Source organism: Dysidea avara, chromosome 5 (genome assembly GCF_963678975.1).
Source record: "Dysidea avara chromosome 5, odDysAvar1.4, whole genome shotgun sequence".
Taxonomy (NCBI): domain Eukaryota; kingdom Metazoa; phylum Porifera; class Demospongiae; order Dictyoceratida; family Dysideidae; genus Dysidea; species Dysidea avara.
The window spans coordinates 40,619,855-40,641,777 of record NC_089276.1 but is presented as its reverse complement, the minus strand read 5'-3'; the positions used below and the strand labels follow the sequence as shown (position 1 = coordinate 40,641,777).

Sequence of the window (21,923 nt, the reverse complement as noted above, 5' to 3'; positions counted from 1 at the left end):
ATGGTTTTCCAAAATGTGACCCAGTCTGGGAAAAACGGTCTTATTGCCTATTTAAAGGTATCGAGAAGTGCTGGTTTTAAGTATTTAGTGTGTTGTAGCTCGCCAATGGTTGAAGCTATGTGTACCAAATTTTCACACGTTTTACACTAATTCCTTACCTTCCAGAGCATACACTGTGCAATTAGTCAGCAGCTACGTTTCCCACCATTATAGATAATATTTTTTACCAAGGTTGACTGTATCAGGCGAGCTCAAAAGGAGGCAGGGGCCTGGAAGGAGGGCACGAAGCTGTTTAAAAAATTGAAAGGAAAGTGTAGGGATGAATTAGGCCACATTATGGGACATTCAGGTATCGAAAAACTGGCTTAAATGAAAGGAAATTCACAGCACAGGTGTTTCTTCAGCACCACGGAGCTGTACAACCACATACAGCCTGACTTGAGCTCCATTAAGGCCCTACACCACACGTACGGATCACCACTGGACTTGGGAAAAGCAGCCAGCTAGCAAAAGCAGACCACTCAAGTCTAGCTGATTTTGATTGTGAAATTAGATAGTTTATTCATGTAGCTGCTACATACACATTTCCCTGCAGAGTATTTAGTTGCAAAAAATTCAGCCTGTATTGAGTTAATGATTAATCAACATAATTGTAATAATTACTAAATAATATTGTTAAATGTACATGTTTAGCTAAAACATTTTTCTGCCTCATATTCGTAATCCTCATTCCTATAGAAAAGAAAAACACAAGTTAAAAGTAATACCCAAAGCTGGCCATAGGCTGGCTTTAGTATGAAATTACAAAAAGAAGTGATATCTAATCAAAAACAGCCAAGCTGTAAAAAAGGGTGTGGCCTCCAAAAAAGCCAGGGTGAAAAAGATGTGAAATCCAAGGTGGCGGCCAAGAAATGGCTGTGATGGTATGTTAATGACAAACAAATTAATAATGACAATTCAGGTGAATTTGGTGCCGAATCCTACTGAAACTTGGAGGAGGTAACACAAATTCACTTGAATTGTTATTAAATTTTTTTGCCATTGACCTACCATCACAGCCATTTCTTGGCCGCCACTTTGGATTTCACATATTTTTTCACCCTGGAAGCCACACCCTTTTGGCTGTTTTTGATTAGATAAACTATTGCATATATATGCCAACAAGGGTAACTGTGTGTATTAATTATGTCATCCCTAGTAACTATATAGTTGAGCAATTTGTTTAGTAACCCCAACAGAACAATCATTACTTTAAATTTGTGCCATAATTTAGTGTATACTTTATCCATTTCAAAATATCTTTCTTCGTCACTGCTGATGTTTGTGCACTTTCAGTATAATCCATGTGCAACAGTGATATGTATTATTATTATCTAAACACAGGTATTCTTATTCAGCCCACAGTCACCATAGTCAGTACTCCAGCTGGTACACCAGTTAGTGGATCTACTAACACATTTGACTATCCCATATTGAGTAGTGTCAATCTAACATGTATGGTGGACCCTCCACCATCAGGCACTGTCATTTACTCATGGAACACTACAGGATGTTATGTTAACAACAATGGTGAAAGAAGGTGCTTTCCTGTTGGTCAGACAACGTACAATGTAAGCAACGAATATCTTCTTGCAAGAGATGCTGGGACCATTACTTGTACTGTAACTACTGATGGTGTTGACTATACTAGTGCATTATTCACACTTCGAATATCAGGTATATTTTGTTTGCAGATATGTATGTATCTCATCCATAACAGCCAAGCTGTGAAAAGGGGTTCAGCCTTTTGAAATAGGCTAGTATGAAAAAGATGCGATATCAAAAATGACAACCACGAAATGGCTGCAATGATGTTATAATTAGAGCTCGGCGGTATTGAAATTTGAATACACGGTATTAGTAACAGAAAAATATCGCGGTATATCGGAATATAGTTAGCTTGTTTTTGTAACTATTGCATCATTTCTTGGGCGTAGTATGAAGCGGTATCATCCCAAAAGCCAAAAAATATATAGTTCAGTATAACTAAGCATGTGTTGTGATGTGACAACCTCAAGTTTTTGTTTAGGGCATGTCTGCTAAACCATCAACAAATTAAACACCAAAGGCTGGGTTAGTCCTATATATACCAGTATTCATTGATATACCGGTATTTCGATATATCGGTTATCAAATACTGTCACGGTATGATAAACAGTTATGATAATTTATCACGATAAACAGTATTACCAATATATTGCAGAGCACTAGTTATAATGTCAATTTATATAATCCTTTCTCAGCTGTTAGGAGTCGAAAAGACCCTGTAGTTAAACAAAGTGCTGTAACTTCCACATACTTATGTGTACGGTGATGGGGTAAGGGTTAACAGAATCCTTGATGCACGATTCATATGATGTAATTGTTTTCTGTGTAGCAATGAATGGGAAGGGATGACAGCATACGTTTTGACAAGATGCTGTGTTTTCTAACTTGAGTTTTAATTTCAAACTTTGAACAGTCATAACTTCCACATACTTTTGTGTACAAAGTTGGTACAAAAGTCAATGGGTTCAGCATGGGATGCCCAACAAATTGATGCATAGTTTGAGAAAGCATTGCTGACTTACAAGCGTTTGTAAATCAGGCATGAAATTAGCAATAATATAGTGCACCTTGTGGTGTCATCGCTGTTGTAAAGAACTGTCACTGTGAGTTCCATGTAAAAAAAAAACAGTCCTTGTGTCACTGGGAAATGGCTGCAAAAGGGAATTTAGAATAATTGACACTAAACATCATTATCTTTCACAGCTTTTCCCTACTAGCCTATTTTTAAAAGGTCGTTCAGTTTTGGATGACATATCATTTCTTTTTTTGTATTTGTGACTGGATTTTGGAAAAACGATCCAAATCACACATTAGAAGTTTCGGGATACACGGTTTTAAAAAATTCAAGCGAGCATAACTTGCCGAGGATAGCAAGCATGCATATGAATTTCACACAAAAGATGCATCAATCTTTACCTTTCAGGCCTTGTAGCTGCTCGTAGAATTTCCTGCCAAATAAGATAGAAAATTTGAGCAGTTGAACGAGCGAAGTAGTATCACGAGTGCTCACAAAGGGGTGGAGGGTGGGGGGTGGCAGGGAGGGCAAGAGATAGACCTCAAAATGGAGGCAGACCACGATTGGAGTCCAGATTACATGGCTGTGCTGGCTTCTTAGTGGCTGATATGTAGCAAAATCAACAGAGAAAATGTCTGGTCAACATTATAAGGCTGTCCACCAGTAAACCACTGATTCTTGTCAAACCAGGTCCTTCACAAGGCCTAAAACCACCATTTGAGCACTCCACACCACCCAGAAAAGATGTCTGTTAAACCCAGCCTCGAGTAGTTTGAGTAGTAGTGATGGTCAAAAGTAGTAGTACGATAGTGTAGCTATCCACTGGTGATGTTAGTTTGATTTTGCCTGATGTGCGATTTGGATTGGTTTTGTAAAATCTGGTCACATTTGTGTATCCAAAGCCTTTGGGGCTGGCTTTGTCTATTTTCTGCAAGCAAACAGAAGAACTAGATTTAACTGTCATTTTTGTCACTATTTTGAAATTAAGTTTTGCATTATTTTGTTATTATTTGTGTTGAATGTTGTATGCATGACTGCTCTATATGAGGTATTTCGAAACTTGCTTGTTAAATACATGTACATACATATACAGATTAGTTTTCATGTTATAACTCATTGATGGATAGTTGAACATATTTCCATTACATTACTGAAGGTTTCCACCTTGATAGTTACCTGACATGTGCAACTAGTTTGCATATGCTGTTCAGTTAGTAGGAATGACAACATATTATAGTACTATTGTGCTGTTCAGTTAGTAGGAATGACAACATATTGTAGTACTATTGTGCTGTTCAGTTAGTAGGAATGACAACATATTATAGTACTATTGTGTTGTTCGGTTAGTAGGAATGACAACATATTGTAGTACTATTGTTGACTGTTGTATTAAAAAGTATCTTGATTACAGATGTTTATTATTATAGTCTGTTTTATTTGACTATTCATTATATTTTCATACTTGTGTACTATGCCTCCAACTGTGTGTATATTACAACTTGACCACATTCTGATGAGATTCCATACTTTAAAAGTTTGTATTGTTGTAGTGGTGTTCATAGTTATACCCCCTGTAGCATGTAAACATCAATAAGAATTACATATGTAACCATAACTCATGATCTCTTTGCCATCCCAACTTCAAACTTACTGTCATGAAAGAAGGGTATTAGAAGAATATTTGAACAAAAAATGAAAGCAATTAAAATATCCATTGTTGCAAAAACTAAGATCAAAGGAAAAGGTCACATTTTTGTGGTTTGACCTTTTCCTTTGAGTAATTATAATGAATTATAGAACTTTGCGTGGGCGAGATCAAAGGGAAAAGTGTACTTTAAATTTCATAAAGTACACTCTGAGCCGGCCAACTGCTTCATCGACCACAAAGAGTGCTTTATTGCACCGCAAAGAGTGCTTTATTGCACTGCAAAGAGTGCTTTATTCGTTCAATAAAGCACTCTTTGCTGTGCAATAAAGCACTCTTTGTGGGCAATAAAGCACAGTTGCTCACGTGCCTTAGTATAGGCTAATAGCCTACGGGGCTCGCGCCAGTACGACTAATCACCCAAGCCGGTGAAGGCTGATAGCCTCGCCGCGCTGAGTAATCCATCACCCCAGCCAATACGAGTTCCACCACTGGATTGCTTTTATAGATATACCTAAATACTTCGATGATGGGTGGGAGAAGGTAACGTTGCTGTTACGTTTGTTAATGTAAACGGACAAGTCCTGGAGATATCACAGAAATACTTCACCATGTGACTCACAATAGAATCGATTGTGGGTTGCGAGCAAAACCTGCCAAAAGACGTGATGAACATCTACTATGCCAAACTATAGTGAAATATGCGTGAGTTACTTTTAAACTAGTTTGTGTGCGTTCAGGCTGCTAATAGTTCATGCAACGCTTGTTAATTACGAGTCCTATTGTATGGTGAAGCTACACGACTAGAAAGTTCCATAAATCATTTAAAGCATAGCCTTGCTCGTGCTATATGAAAAATAAAGTACTCGTACTTTATTTTTCATATAGCACTCGCGGCTATGCTTTAACATATACTTATATATCACTTGAAAGAGAATTTAATAAACATTCCAAAACGCTAAACAGACAAGTTGTGTAGCAATCACTAAGTTATGGCCATTTTATTAAACCTGTGTAAGCTGCTGTAATATTTTCTAATAAACTTGGAGTGGTCATATCTTAAAGGGAGATCAATAGAATGGGCCAAATTTTGGTGTGAGAAAAAGTTTCTTTATACAGTCCATGTCTATGGCCAAATTTCATGAAAATCTGAAGGAGTCAGGATTTTTTTTGGTTGATTTGGTATGGAATGACTCAATATCAAAACAGCTAAGCTGTGAAAAAGGGTGTGGCTTTCCAAAAATAGGCTAGTATGAAAAAGATGTTATATCAAAGGTGGCAGCTGGGCTGCAATGATAATAATGTAACTTAATTTTGACATAATATCGTTGCAGCCATTTCTTGGCCACACCTTTGATATATGTGACTGGATTTTGGAAAAACGATCCAAATCGCACATTAGAAGTTTCGAGATAAACGGTTTTAAAGATTTGAAGCCAGCATAACTCGCCAGGGATAGCAAGCACGCGTATTAAATTTACACAAAAGATGCATCAATCTGTTACATTTCAACCCACTTCCAGTACTTGGAGCTGCTTGTACAGTTTCCCGCCAAATAAGATAGAAAATCTGAGCAGTTGGACGAGCGAAGTAGTATCACGAGTGCTCACAAAGGGGTGGAGGCTGGGGGGTGGCGGGGAGGGCAAGAGATAGACCTCAAAATGGAGGCAGACCACGATTGGAGTCCAGACACGAGATTACAGGGCTGTGCTGGCTCCTTAGTAGCTGATATGTAGCAAAATCAACAGAGAACACGTCTGGCCAACATTCTAAGACTCTCCATCAGTAAACCACTGATTCTTGCCAAGTCAGGTCCTTCACAAGGCCTGAAACCGCCATTTGAGCACTCCACACCACCCAGAAAAGACGTGTGCAAAAACCAACCTCGTGTAGTTTGAGTGGTGCTGAGGGTCAAAACTTGTAGTACGATAGTGTAGCTATCCACCGGTGGTGTTAGTTTGATTTTGCCTGATGTGCGATTTTGATCGGTTCTGTAAAATCTGGTCACATATCATATTTTTCATACTAGGCAGGCCACTCCCTTTTTAACAACTTGGCTGTTTTGGATTAGACATCATTTCTTTTGTATTTGTATATCCTGGCTTTTGTCTCTTATTTGTCTACAGGTAAGTTGAAAAACTAAATATTAAGTGACGTTTGAACATTTGAAATTAATTTTTGTATTATTTTGAGCTTCATATTTGTTGTTGAATGTATTAAGAGATCTTGAAATGCACTTGAACATGCATTTATGGTTGATTTTCATGTTATAACTCATTGATATTTAAACATATGTACAAAAAATTGACATTTCTGCTACATTAAATGCTTTTCCCTTTGCACAGGTATCAATAATTCTGGTCGAACTACTCTAATAGAGCAGCCAACTGCCCTGACATAACAGTCACATTTTTTTAAAGTTCACCTGTATCAAGTTAACCAACACAGTCTAAAATAGTGTTTACAACTTTAAAATTTTCCTGGGAGTATACCCCCAGACCCCCAGAATGACTGTTGTATTATACATATACCACCACTTCTTACTCTTTAGCTTGCTCCTTCCATGCCAGCAAAAGCGGGCATAATCAGCCTATATCAATGTATGTATGTAGATGTGCATTATACTACTGTTGTCTAGTGGTTTTAATATAATTATTCACAATACACTGCAAAAAGGTTCTGTATGCTTACCGTTGAAATAATTGGTAGATAGTTACGTTAATTTGTCGGGGATCACTCTGACCACCATGTCTCTAATAATACGTGTTACTTATTTACTTAAAGCAGGTCAAAAATGCTAGATAGGACTTTTTATATGAGGAAATATAGTACATAGGTACTGTACCATACATTTTTGTACACTTCATGTGTATTTTCCATTGCCAGGTGTTACCCTGCACAGTCCAGACTTCACTATCACATACAATAGTAGTTCTGTTCTACTATATCAAGATGTGGAGATAAGAATAGTGTGTCGTTCTGGTAGTACGACTAGTAATGGTAGCTGGTCATTTCCTGATGGTAGTCCAGTCCCTACAAGTGGAGCAATACAAGTTAATCCTGTTAGTGGTGATGTTGGTACTAGTGAACTAGTCATCAGTTCTAGTGCAGTCAGTGCATTATCAGGTAATACTGGAGTGTACACTTGTACTATACCAGATGTTGATGGGACTATACAAACTAGGAACCTTACAATATATGATTCAACAGGTTAGGATCAATAGCACAGTTATGTTAGTTCACTTCAACTATTCTACAGCACTACCAAATACTACAATAGCCAGTATTGATCCAGTACCAATTGGATTTAATGCTACACTATCATGTAGTGCTACTGGTATAGCTCCACTAACTTATAACTGGACCAGACAAGATAATCCATCTGTGATGTTATCTACTGATCAAGTGTATACCTTTACAATATCTGATAGTAATGGTTATGGGAGTTATGTGTGTGGAGTATCTAATAGTTTAGGAAGTGATACTGAAACTATCACTGTTGTACAAGCAAGTGAGTGTTGTATACTGTGTAATGTTCATATAACTAACTCATTTTGCTATTTTGTATACAATGCTTGCATACATTTATACTTGCCATGTGATAATTAATGATAGATGTATTGTATGTACCACAATGTCAGCTATGAATAAAACTATACTGCTAACAAGCTAATAAGCACTATCCTTATGTCTCATTGCACACATGAACATGCAGCATTATCTGTATACATAAATAAAGCTTATCCTCACGTATGTATGATATTTTGATATGTATCTGTGTATTTCACTGCAAGGTTAATATATAGTTGTATTTCCCTGATGTGTTTTATGATCTAAATGATCATTTTGTTTTATCTTATACAGCTCCACCAGTGATCACTCTTATTGGAGATACTACAAGAACAGTTACATCACCTGAAGATGTTATCATCTCAGTCACCATTGGATCATCCAACCTTCCAGTAACTGTCCAGTGGTCCTATAACAATCAACCATTAACTACTAATAGTGACTATACCATTACCACTATATTATCCAGTGATAATACCACTGGTAATTCATCACTGACTGTACATAGTACCAATACTGGTGATGATGGAAACCATATTGTGAATGTGTCAAATATTGCTGGAAATGATATGACAACTGTTAGTGTTGTGATCCATGGTGAGTGGAGTAGTAGTGTATGTTGCAATACTTATGGATTAAAACTGTTGTGCTATTACCTTAAGTTTCGTTCTCATTCTTATCTACGTATGTTTATACTCTATAATCATTATTATGGTAGTCAACTAGTGGAGCAGCTAAGCAAGAAAATGTTCACTTTATGATGAAAGTTGGTATAACATTTACTAGATTCGTACCATTTCATGGTGCCATTAAAAATACCAATCATATTGTGAATAGGCTTGAGCCAATTATGCTTTTAAAATATCCTATTATGCTTTTGAATTTTTCTCTCTAAAATCCAGCCTATTATGCTTAAAATGATACTTTCAAAATCAAAATTATTCTCTAGAGTTGGTTGTTTTATTAGAGTATATCAGCCTTAGATCTTACTCCTGCGAAGTGTGAATAATCAGCCAAGAAACAATAAAAATAATAATATTGAACATTTTCTTGATATGAAATGCAGTAATGTGTTCATATTTTTGGCACATGCATTGCCAAAAATGCACGCGTTCAACTTGTTTATAGCAAACATACTGAAACTTTGTATCTTTATAGGCAAACAAAGGATGGTCCGATCCAAAAGCTGGTGTCTATCTAGTTCTGTAGGTTTTGATATTTAGAAGCATGGGGAATATATAGCTATGCTGTATGAAGCCATAGATGTCTAACACATTATCAGTATGCGAAATAATTTTTCAAACGTGAAAGTTGAGTGGACATCAATCAGTTTGACCGGATATTTTAACTTTTGTTGTTTCTCCTTTCCTGTGTTTCTACCAAGTTACAGTAGATGTTTACTGTAGAGCTGATTACTACTCAACTACTCACACTGATACTACAGTGTTTTACATAAAAGAGCTTCTATGGAATCAATTCTATTACAAGGAAAGGAGTCATAAGGACTTCTGTCAAGGCTTTCTACATAGCTATAATGCTTATGCTACCATCGTTTAGAATATATTTGTACTGGCTTTATCCCTAATACAGTGTATGAACATAAGAGATGCACTGATGTCTTGTTTCATTCTAGCTTAAAATAAACTGGTTGTACAAGTGATCATGAATACCACAAGTAAAAGTACTGCTGGCAATCAAGTTATAAATACATTTTACTACCGCAGTACAGGTGACTGAGACAAGTAGGCTGGCACAGCATAGTAACATCAGAGTACATCTTGGGCATACCTTTGTGGTCACCACAGACCAAAAAACAAATAACTTAATTACATGTCAATACCATCATGTCTGGCCTCCCTCCTAGCCCAATATAAACTCTGCAACTGGAAATTGTCCGGTGTCTGGATGTTATTTCGCACACTGATCATTTCTATTGGATTGTGCATACAGATTTTTACACAAAGATTTTGACACCTTCAGAGGAGCAACTAAAACAGTTTGTTTTACCACATTTTGAAAGAGCTCCTGTAATATTGAAATAAAAATCATTCTCTATGTAACCAGGAGACAATTTTGAATGCACTTGTTTGGCTTCCTATCCAGTTAGAACTTTATTTTTTTTATTTTTGTAATGATATTGATGTGGCAACTTATTTCAAATTTAGTACACCTCACTCGATTCCACAGAAATTTTGGTGCTTTATCACAAAGTAAACAATTTCTGCATAATTTGGCACTGAACCACTTTATGTGACTGGATCTGCAAAAAGCAGGCGTAATGTTGAAAGCCTCAATTTACAGTATAAACCATTGATTACAATGTGTAAAATACTTGCGTATTTCAAAAAAAATCTTTTTACAGTTTTGTCTTAGTGAAGAAAGAGTCTAAAGCTAAAATCTCGGATATCATCTTATTTGCCTACTCAAGAGGAAGTTCGCACATCTTTGTTTTATTGTAGTAGACCAATGGATATGTGGGTTATGGGCATTTGTTTACATTACGTACATCAAGGCAATCGTATGCGATCAATTTTTCTTCAGTGATTTAATTCATCTCTGCAAGTAGTGAGGAAAGGTGATACAAGGAAAAAGTACCCAGCAATACATTGCCCTATTCATGGCAAACACAATAGTTTAAATTGTAACACTGTACGTCATTGCATTCATAAGTTATAACCATTTTTGTAAGTGCCTGCAATTTATTTTCTCTTAATCCTTCTGTTACTGCTACTTTGTAGGGCTGTAACTTCAAAATGTATTGGCATACGAGGCTAAAATTTTGCCACTAGAGCATAAATTTGGCTATGTGGATTATTTATTTAACAATCAGAAAATTGTGCCTTTTATGTAGACCCGGTCACCTATTAATCTGTTTGTGAAATTATGTCAAATATCTTGCATGGTTTCACTGATTGATATGTATAATACAATCGTGATAGTAAGGCTGAAAAGAATAGTACGAATATTCATTATTAGTTTGTAAAGAAGTATTCGTATTCTTTAAGAAATATTCATTATTCGCTTAATATTCATTAATCAGACAGTTACACATTTAATCTTGAAAAGCTTCTAAAAACTGAAAGCTGTCATTTTAAAACTGTAATTCATAGACAAACACATGTAAAGGACTTTTCATAATAAGTTGTAGTAGTAATCAAAGCCCTTTTGAGTATCTACTGTAGTTATACAGAAAATTCTAGAATAATTCATTAATTCGTATGTTAATTTGAAGAATATTTGGATTCTTAAAATTTGATATTTGTTTCACCCCTACGTGATAGTAACTTTAAAACCTGCACCTGCCAATAATTCTTTCTAAGTGTGAAGTTAACATAGCTATCTAACTTACAAATAATTCTACTTATGGATATGAATCATTTTAATTGTGGTGAAAACAAATAACAAAGTTTTAAGCATAATATTCCTCCACGTAAGCACAAAATAAAATGTTGCAAAACTAACTCTCTTGATAAACACACAAACTCCATGCATGCTTTAAACAAGACAGTCCATTCTATCCTTTACTAATGGATTTGCCATTCAATGACACAAAAAATATTAATGATAAGAGAAAACCCATGTAGTGTTCATTTGTGTTTAGTAATCTTCATTAGCCAACATAATATAGTGTGTGCTTGTTGTCATTTGTACAGTTCAACCTACTGTTAATACCCCAGACATGGCCATTGCTACAGAAGGAGACACTAGTACAACTATCACTTGTACAGCAACTGGTGTACCAGTACCAACAGTTAGTTGGACTGGACCAGATGGTAGTATTATGAATGATAGCAAATATACTATCAGTGACACCAGCTCACCTGTGATGGTAACTGATGGTAGTAATGAAGTGTTCCAGGTTACTAGTGACCTTACTATTATGAGTGTTGTACGAGGAGACACTGGAGTGTACTATTGTGTGGTAACTAATGTGGTGAATAGTGTACAGAGTGATACTACCCTCACTGTGATGTGTAAGTGATTATATGTATGTGATGTTGCATGTCAGTAAACTACAATAGTAAAATAATATCTCATAGTATTATACACACTCATATGCGTATACTGCAACAGCAGACTATTTATACGTATGTTTATATGCAAAATTTGTATCATGCAGTACAGTAGTATATTAGGGATCATGAAAGTTTGGGCTTTTCTGGCCAAAAATGTCTCCCTAAAACCAGCCTCACAATAATACCTTCGTGGTGCCTTGGCAGTGTTGGTTAGGTACAGTATATCCAAGGCCAAAAGTGCCTTCAGTACGACCTGAAATGTTTTCAAAAGTAGGCTTGCACCAATTATGCCAGCATAATTTCAAGCATAATAGGCTAGCAAAAGCATAAAGCATTTTGCCAGCATAATATGATGATTTTCAAAAATTTTATATGAAGTTTAAAATATTTAAAACGAGTTAATGTTGGAATCTAACAGATATAGTATACTCACCGTGTCATTGGTTGTTTGGAGAAGAGCGTTAATAAGAGTTAGTGCTATATTTAGAATATCAGCGCATGCGCATGCAGTAACACGTGCAACCGTGAAGAATGGGTAGACAAACTGCTTCTACTTCTCGCAAGTCCGCGGCAAAGAAGACACGACGATCCCAAACCTCTGGGGAGATGGAAGACATGCAGCCGCCGCCAAAACGGAGCCGACGTTTAGCAGCTACTCCGCGACCCCTGACAACGGACGACATCCCTGCGATCGTGGCAGCTATCCGGGCACCACTAACTGTCACGCCCACATCAGGAGGACTTACTACCGCAACGTCTACCATTACAACCACTGTCCGATCTGGAGTACTCGACACCGTAGCTACCACCGCATCCGGCGGATCTACAACTGACTACCACGACAGCGTCGGCCAGATCTACAACTACCACGACAGCGTCGGCCGGATCTCCCACCCCTACTACAGCATCGTCTGGCTCCCCAACTCTCCCCACCACAGCAGCGTCTAACCCCACATCTCTCACCACTATAGCGGCTACCTCCGACAGCCTTCGAGATGGTGGTAAGCTATAAATTTATACATAACACGTTTATTAATTAATGAGCTGTTGTATTGTTGTTACTAATTAACACGTTGCATGTGTCATACGTCAGTTGTTGGGCTTACCATTCACTAGTCACTTAGTAATTTAATTAATGTGTTAATGCATTGTTGTTACTAATTAACACTTTGTATCATACATTACATGCCATTCAGTTGTTGGGCCTACCATTCACTAGTATTGCCATCATGCATTCACCCATATGCAGCAACATCTTCACATTATACCCCCACCCCTACATGTATACTAGTCAGCGAGCTATGTTCTCTTTGTGCATGTATCATCACGCCTATGCATTTACTTCAATCTGTTACCCCCCCCCCCTCCTTCTTAACCTGGTCCCCTTCCTCATCTAATAGCTCTCGGCCATCTCCCAAGTAGCAGTCAGATCTGGCACATACCAGAGATTCAGGAAGTAATCCAAGCCTCTCGCCAGGCAGGCGCAACCTCTACTTCAAGATCACTCATCCCATCAGGCAGTAACATGAATCCACCCATCATGGTTAGCGCTGGGCTCCCACCCATCCCTACCAAGTTGCTCAACAGAATTCAGGATGGACTCTTCATAGAAATGTCAGACCTACTACCTGATACATTAACATCTGCTGAATACAATGCTGGTGAAGACCATGGTGACAGCCGAAAACCAAAGCACCACAGAGAGCTAAGCATTATGGAGTGGGTTCAGTCCTTTGGAGTGTACATGGCAGTGATGTCTCGCACAAAACCGCAGCGCATAGCAGATCTTCTGGGCTACCAACAGCGGATTATCCAAGCCTCATACAATCGTCAGCCAGGTTGCTGGGCAGTTTATGATCGCCAGTTCCGCTTGAAGGCTTCTGCAACCTCTTCAACAGACTGGTCAACGATTGATCTCAATCTATGGCATGATGCTTTCCCCGACCAAAACATGACCCAGGCACTACCTCCATCGCAGTCACAGCCAAGACCCCAATACAGCACTCAGAGGTATGCAAGCAACCAACCCAGACGTACCCCTCCATCACAGCAACGCATTTGCTTGGACTGGAACGATGACCCCAACCCTGACTGCCCACATCCTCATTGTAAATACGAGCACACGTGCTATAGATGTGCCTTCAACCCCAGAATTGTTGATAAACGCCACAAGGCAATGTTCTGCCCAAATAAAGGTAAAAGGTTTCAACGCGAACCCCTCATCAACCAACCAAGGGGACAACTGTGAACTGAAGCTGACTGTTATCATTACTTGATTGTAACTATAGTCCTAATTTGATGTTGTAATGACTAGTTACCAATACTGTTTGAACAAATGAGTCACACTAATCTGTATGTTTGTTTATCATGCTATGCAACTGTACTGCATGTCCCCCCCCTTATTGCATATTACACAATACTTACCCCTCCCCTCCCCATCCTATCTAGCTGATGCACTGGATCTGGATGAACGTCCATGGATTAACCAATGGCTCTTACAGGTGGAAAAATCATCAGATATTGTCAAGGTTCCTGCAGAGGCAATAGCCATTACATCACCCCTTATTGTCAAAAACTGGAGCAATCTCTTAGCAACACACCCAGATCAGTCCCTAGTAATCTCGCAGGGTTTCCGTATAGGCTATCACAACCCTCAAAGCTCTCTGAAATCTGCCAAACGGAACTTAGTTTGTGCTCTACAACACCCTGAAGTAGTTGATCATTACTTGGAGGAAGAGCTGGCTCTTAAACGAGTCACAGGGCCTTTCCTCAAGGAATTAGTGCCAGAAATACATATCAACCGCTTCGGAGTGATTCCCAAAAAGCACCAACCCGGTAAATGGCGCCTTATAGTGGATCTATCCCATCCATCGGGCCACAGTATGAATGATGGAATTTCAAAGCCACTCTGCTCCCTTTCCTATATCACTGTGGATTCAGCTATTGCAGAAATTATGAAATTGGGAAGGGGCACACTGCTTGCCAAAGTCGATGTTAAGAGTGCATTTCGCCTCTTACCCGTCCATCCAGCAGATCGGCACCTCCTAGCTATGAATTGGAATGCACAGGTCTTCATTGATACTTGCCTTCCATTTGGCCTAAGGTCTGCACCAAAACTTTTCAATATCCTTGCTGACCTTTTATCTTGGATTCTTGAGCAAAAGGGCATGAGTCCTCTTCTCCACTATCTGGATGATTTTCTCATTATATCTCCACCCAAATCACCTGCATGCTTTAACAACCTCCAAGTTATTCTCAAAGTATGCTCACACCTTGGTATCCCCTTAGCAATGGAAAAAATAGAGGGACCTGCAGAGACACTTACATTCTTAGGAATTACCCTAGACACCCAAAACATGGAGGCCCGACTTCCACCTACCAAGCTGCAGAACATTTGTAACGAGATTAAAGCATGGCTCAAAAAGAGAGATGCCAACAAAAGGGCCATCCTATCACTTGTTGGTCTTTTACAGCATGCCACGAAAGTTGTCAAGCCAGGCAGAACATTTGTGTCACGAATGTATGCAACAGCTGCAAGAGTGAAGAAGTTGTCTCACCGAACCAGACTCAACACCGCATTCAAATCAGACTTGTGCTGGTGGCACTTGTTTGTTACCTATTGGAATGGAGTCAGTTTCTGCACTGTTCAAAAGAAACTACCTTTGATTACTGTCTGTGGACGGATGCTTCTGGTACGTGGGGCTGTGGGGCACGATTTGGAGACCAATGGTTCCAGTTCCGCTGGCCACCCGAGTGGACACCAATTACCATAATGGCCAAGGAACTCGTACCCATCATCTTGAGCTGCTCAATCTGGGGTAGATTGTTAAACCGAAAGAAGGTACAGTTCTTTTGTGACAATCTTGGGCTCGTAGATTCCATTCGGAAAGGCGCTTCAAAAGACAACATAGTGATGCACCTCCTGAGATGTCTATGGTTTTTTACAGCTCATTATGACATTCACATTACGATCACCCACCTTCCAGGAGTCCAAAACACAGCAGCTGACTTACTGTCAAGAAATAAGCTTCAGCAATTCTTCATCCTACATCCAACAGCGTCTCGCTTACCAACTCCAATCCCACTCTGCCTTGCTCGAATTATATCATCAAGGCAACTTGACTGGACATCGTCTCATTTCCTCCGATACTTCAAACAAGTCATCCAGTTTTCCAGATAGTCATTCCACATCTTATCTACACCTTGCGAACCATTACAGTAGCCGCAAACACGTTAAGTTATATACTAACATTGATATTTCCTATGGCATTTCATATCCGTGTATTTGTTCTCATGTCATACAATCAAGTGTAAGTATGTATCTTCACGAGACTAATTATGAGGTACATAATATGCACTTTTGCATGCACACTCACACGCATACCCCATAATGTATATTGTCACACTAAGCTTTCTCTTAGGTACACATATCACACCTCTTCTTTATTTATTAATTGTTTACACGGGCATGCTTGCTTCAAGTTCGCACTTACATTTCACCTCACCACGCATCCGTACACAATTTCCCCATGTATTGTTACCAGGCTGCTACCTTTATGGACTACTGTCATCATCCTTATAGATGGGTTCCACCACCTCATGCCCTTACCAGATGCTGCACATTTAACTGATCTCTACTGCAAGGCCAACCAATTCCTTATTCAAGGACTGGCTCCATCAACTATCACAACATACTCAGCTGGAAAGAACAAGTACATTCAATTCTGCACAGCATCTAGAATTTCCCCGATACCGTCATCAGAAACAACACTGATCCTGTTTGCTTCCTATCTGGCTACTGCTAACATGTCCCACACCACTATTAAAGTGTATCTGGCAGCCATCCATCATATGCACGTTGTTGCAGGCCTACATGAACGGTTCGGTGAGCAGCTCACTCCTCGACTTCAGCTAGTCTTACGTGGCATAAAAAAGGCTCAAGCATCTACTTCTTCACCGAGGGTCCGACTGCCAATCACTCTCCAATTAATGCCAAAGCATAAAAAACATACTCTCTAACCAACCCCACTTGTACAGAAATATCATGCTTTGGGCTGCTTGTTGTTTGGCCTTTTTTGGATTCTTGCGTGTTAGCGAGTTTACCATCCCAAGCCACAATGGCTATGACCCATCTCTACACCTGTCACTCCAGGATATCTCCATAGATCACAGAGATAATCCCAATGTTCTGAGAATCCATGTCAAACAATCAAAGACTGACCCTTTTCGGTAAGGTGTACAAATTTACTTAGGCGCAACCAACACAAATGTATGTCCCATACTAGGTATCCCCCCATACCTGGCACAAAGAGGAACACAACCAGGACCTCTATTCCTCACAGAGAATGGCCAAGGCCTTACCAGACAAATTTTCTGCACAGCATTAAACTCAGTCCTGTCCGAATTGCAAGTTAATTGCAATTGGTACAATTCCCACAGCTTCCGCATTGGAGCAGCAACCACCGCAGCCAAAGCAAATATACCTGACGCATACATCAAGATGTTAGGCAGATGGCAGAGTGACGCTTACCAAAGATACATCAAGACACCTCCATGTGAGCTAGCCAAATTTTCCGCATTGATAGCTTCAGCTTCATCTAGTATTCCACAGCAGAGTGACAGCACCTAGATAACAGTAACAAGAAACACATGAACTGACTTGATATGCAGCACTACACATTTATTGCACGCTTAAGTACAGTATCATACATCACACAGAGTACTGTAACTTTACTGTATTCTATTTACATGTACACACACATAATATGCTTGTAATATAAATAAGCGATAATGCATCGAAGCATCTGCGCCAGAATTCTTGGTGGTGAAAGATTCCCTTGTATACATGGTCATCTTTCTATGGTTTCAGTAGCAAGAATTTGGACGGTCATTTGCTGACCCCGCTCCAACCTTCTTGCCTGCCCAAGTATTTGTCGCTTGATTTGAATTATTACTCTTGGCCTGTAAAAGTCTAAACAATTGAAATAAATTAGGTCTTCCCCAAAGCAGTCGGGGCCTTGCACACCTACCAACTCACCACAATCAACTTTAGATCGTGGTAGAGCCAAATGATCTCAGAAGACAACCAAAGCTACATACAGACTGGGGAAGGATTAGACTACTACCAAAGACAGTTGTTCCCAGTAAAGGTTAGTGACAACATTAAATGAAGTTTAAAATATTTAAAACGAGTTAATGTTGGAATCTAACAGATATAGTATACTCACCGTGTCATTGGTTGTTTGGAGAAGAGCGTTAATAAGAGTTAGTGCTATATTTAGAATATCAGCGCATGCGCATGCAGTAACACGTGCAACCGTGAAGAATGGGTAGACAAACTGCTTCTACCACCCACCCTCCCACTGGTGCACATCATTACCTTTTATAACGTGGGTTGTTGAGCCAGTACCGCTGCCACTAAGGCAAATATTGGTTCATATCATAGTTACACACAGTGGCATTTACCGAGCCAACATCGCTGCCTACCAAGGCAAATGTTGGTTCACATTTTTTTTTGAAATATACATTGTCAATTATTGAGCCAATACAGCTGCCACTAAGGCAAATATTGGTTCATATCAATGTTACATGCATTGTCATTTACAGAGCCAACATCACTGTCTACTAAGGCATGTGTTGGTTCACATTTCAAAACAGACATTTTCAGTTACTGAGCCAATACAGCTGCCACTTAGGCAAATATTGGTTCATATCATTGTTACATACAGTGTCATTTACCGAGCCAACATCGCTGCCTACTAAGGCAAATGTTGGTTCATGGTTATATGCACAATGTTGCCATCGTTGGCCATTCAGACCTATACTGCTGCCACTAGGGTAAATATAGGTCCGCCCAACTGGGTACGCTCAGTAGGAAGAGCCAACTTAGGATAAAGTCAGCTTCATATCCATAGGTATCAAATCCTTTTTAAAATGACAAACTGGTACATTGCACTGATAAAGGCTCTTCATTTGCTGCATACGCAGCACCTCCATTCTCTATAGAGAGAGTGTGATAGTGCAAGGTCCCACTTAGGATGACTGCTTAATAGGTATAGGTTTCAGCAGCAAGAATTTGGACGGTCATTTGCTGACCCCGCTCCAACCTTCTTGCCTGCCCAAGTATTTGTCGCTTGATTTGAATTATTACTCTTGGCCTGTAAAAGTCTAAACAATTGAAATAAATTAGGTCTTCCCCAAAGCAGTCGGGGCCTTGCACACCTACCAACTCACCACAATCAACTTTAGATCGTGGTAGAGCCAAATGATCTCAGAAGACAACCAAAGCTACATACAGACTGGGGAAGGATTAGACTACTACCAAAGACAGTTGTTCCCAGTAAAGGTTAGTGACAACATTAACCAAAAATACTGCACAACATGAACACACTGCACATTATCACTGCATTTCATTGCTATTATTTTTACTATTTCTTGACTGATTATTCACACTTTATGGAAGTAAGATCGAGATACTCTAATAGAGCAGTCACTTACCCTAATACAGCAGTCAAGAAATGCAGATATACTCTAATAAAGCAGTCAACTCTCGAGCATAATCTTGATTGTGAGGACATAATTTTGAGCATAATAGGCTGGATTTTTTAGCACTGCTCAAAAGCATAATAGGCAATTTTCAAAGCGTAATTGGCTCAAGCCTATTCAAAAGTTGCTACAAAAAATTAACAATTAGAGATGCACATTGGATAGAGATGTACTCTATAACCAACATGCATGCTCATTCATGTGACATAATTTGGTAGTAAAAATTGAAGGAGAAGGATGAGGTCTTTGATTTTGACTGTAAGATGATAGCTAAGGAGGCCATAGACTCCCTACTAATTAATAGGATGTGAAATAACAGGATTTGGTGGCTATATAGTCACGGCCTTCGTGATACCTTTATACTTGCAATGTTCAGAAACTAGCTAGTATGAAATAAATGTAATACAAATGTCTTTTAAAATCTGTTTACCTGTAGGAAAAGATAGATAAATACCAACACTATACAGAAATCCAAAATAGCCCAGCTATGAAAAAGGGTGCGGCTTTATTACAAATTATTAATAATTAACATAATATCATTGCAGCCATTTCTTGGCCACCTTCTTTTATATCACATCTTTTTCATACTAGCCAATTTTTGGAAGGCCGCATCCTATTTCAGAATTGGGCTGTGATTTTACTTGCAGTATGATCATACTTTATATGACCATGTAGTTATCACTAAATTATTATTGTTGTTGTTGTTGTATGTAACAGATGGTCCAACATTACTTCAGCAAGTGATGGACCAAACACAAATTGAGACAGACACAGCTTTTTTCACATGTCAAACTACTGGTGAACCAGCTCCTACCATCAGTTGGTACTTTAATGATGTTCCAGTGGATGTGACTAATACAGTGAAGTATGATGTGTTGTCAACATTTCCTGGTCAAAGTTCCTTAAGAATCAATAATGTACAGTCATCTGATGTGGGTACCTACACATGTAATGCTACTAATGTAGTATCTAGTGACACTAGCTCTGGAGTACTGACTGTTAATGGTGAGTTTACACTTATTGTAAATGCTAGAAGTAAGGGTTAGAAATTGGTTACATTCAAATTCTTTGCACTGTACAGTAAGACACACGGTAGTGTGTCATGCAACCCAAGAAGCCGGCACGCAATGCCGTGAGTATATTGACAGGAAGAAAGAAAATGCGATTTTCGCACCTCCGTAGCTCTGTGTTGCCTTTATGAAACAAGGAAATTTTTGCTGTGAACACACCTGCTAACTTCAGTACTCAAGTTTGAGCAAAATTGCATCAAGCATTCCTAAGATATGCGACTTCACAAAATGGCTTAGTTTCTTCATTTTTTTTCTTCTTATTTTTCTTCCTCTTTTCGCACACTTACAAAAACTGCCTTAAAACACGAACACCATATCCGATTGCTTTGAAATTTGGCACACAGAAGGGTGGTATAAAGGTGCACCTTGATATCATGTTTGGCTGAAATACGATAAACTGTAAAGGAGTTATTGGCAATTATTCACGAAAAATAACACCAATATGTTGTCACACCTACAGGGTAAACCGCTTACAGGAAAAAGCTGAAAATTAGTGGGTGAATAGGTTAACTATTGAACCTCAAACCTTTTGTGGTTTGAAAGAAATTGAGCTAAAAACCAGGAAGATACAATGAAAAAGCCAACAGTGTGTAACAATTATGCAATCAAAATTAGCTAATAAAAACCGACTACTTACCTTGCCTACCAGAAAAACCGCTTGGAGTAATGCTTTGAAAATTGCTGTACAGATGGAGTAATCATCTTAGAAAGGCTCTTCAATGGTGTAGAAGAATCAGACTTAAAGCCACGGAGTTATAACACAAAATCCAACTTGGTGTAGCAAGTGCAAGATCGAGATACTCTAATAGAGCAGTCATCCTAATAGAGCAGTCACCCTGAAGAGAATTCAAGAGATCAGCTAGAAACAAGTAACCCATATAGAGATCAACTACAAACAAATCACCTTGTAGAGAGATCAGCTAAATACAAGTTACTCTATAGAGATCAGCTACTAGCAAATTATCCAGTAGAAATATGTGCTGGAAACAAATCACCATGTAGAGAGATCAGTTAGGAACAAGTCACCCTGAAAAAGAGTTCAACTACAAACAATGAGAATTTCAGCTGCAATTCAAATATGTAAGTAGTCACCTTATTACTTATGTGAATCATTCAATTTATTCTGTGTTAAATATACAAATATTTAATCAGACAAAAAGGTATACACACAATCGCTTCTTTTGTTCCACAATTTCTGCAGTAAAGAAAACAAAAACAAGTTAAAAGGAAGCACCAAAGCCAGTTTATGGCCAGCTTTGTGGCTTGCAATACAAAAAGAAGTGATATCTAAACCAAAACAGCCAAGAAATGGCTGTGATGGTAGGTTAATGGCATAAATTTTAATAATGGCAATTCAGGTGAATTTGGTGCCGAATCCTAGTGAAACTTGGAGAAGGCGACACAAATTCACCTGAATTGTCGTTATCAAATTTTTGCCATTAACCTACCATCACAGCCATTTCTTGGCCTTCACC

At 38.7% G+C, this 21,923-nt stretch overlaps 1 protein-coding gene across 1 annotated transcript in view; it reads left to right on the top strand.

The window, feature by feature from the left end:
- Window positions 1-1,496: 1,496 nt before the first annotated feature.
- The window catches only part of LOC136255292 (neural cell adhesion molecule 1-like), a 166,533-nt gene continuing 146,106 nt past the window's right edge, over window positions 1,497-21,923 (top strand). Inside the window, exons 1-3 of the mRNA XM_066048020.1 lie at window positions 1,497-1,716; window positions 7,134-7,457; window positions 7,507-7,758. Of these exons, the coding sequence (XP_065904092.1) occupies window positions 1,497-1,716; window positions 7,134-7,457; window positions 7,507-7,758 (796 nt within the window). The remainder of the gene's footprint in view (window positions 1,717-7,133; window positions 7,458-7,506; window positions 7,759-21,923) is intronic.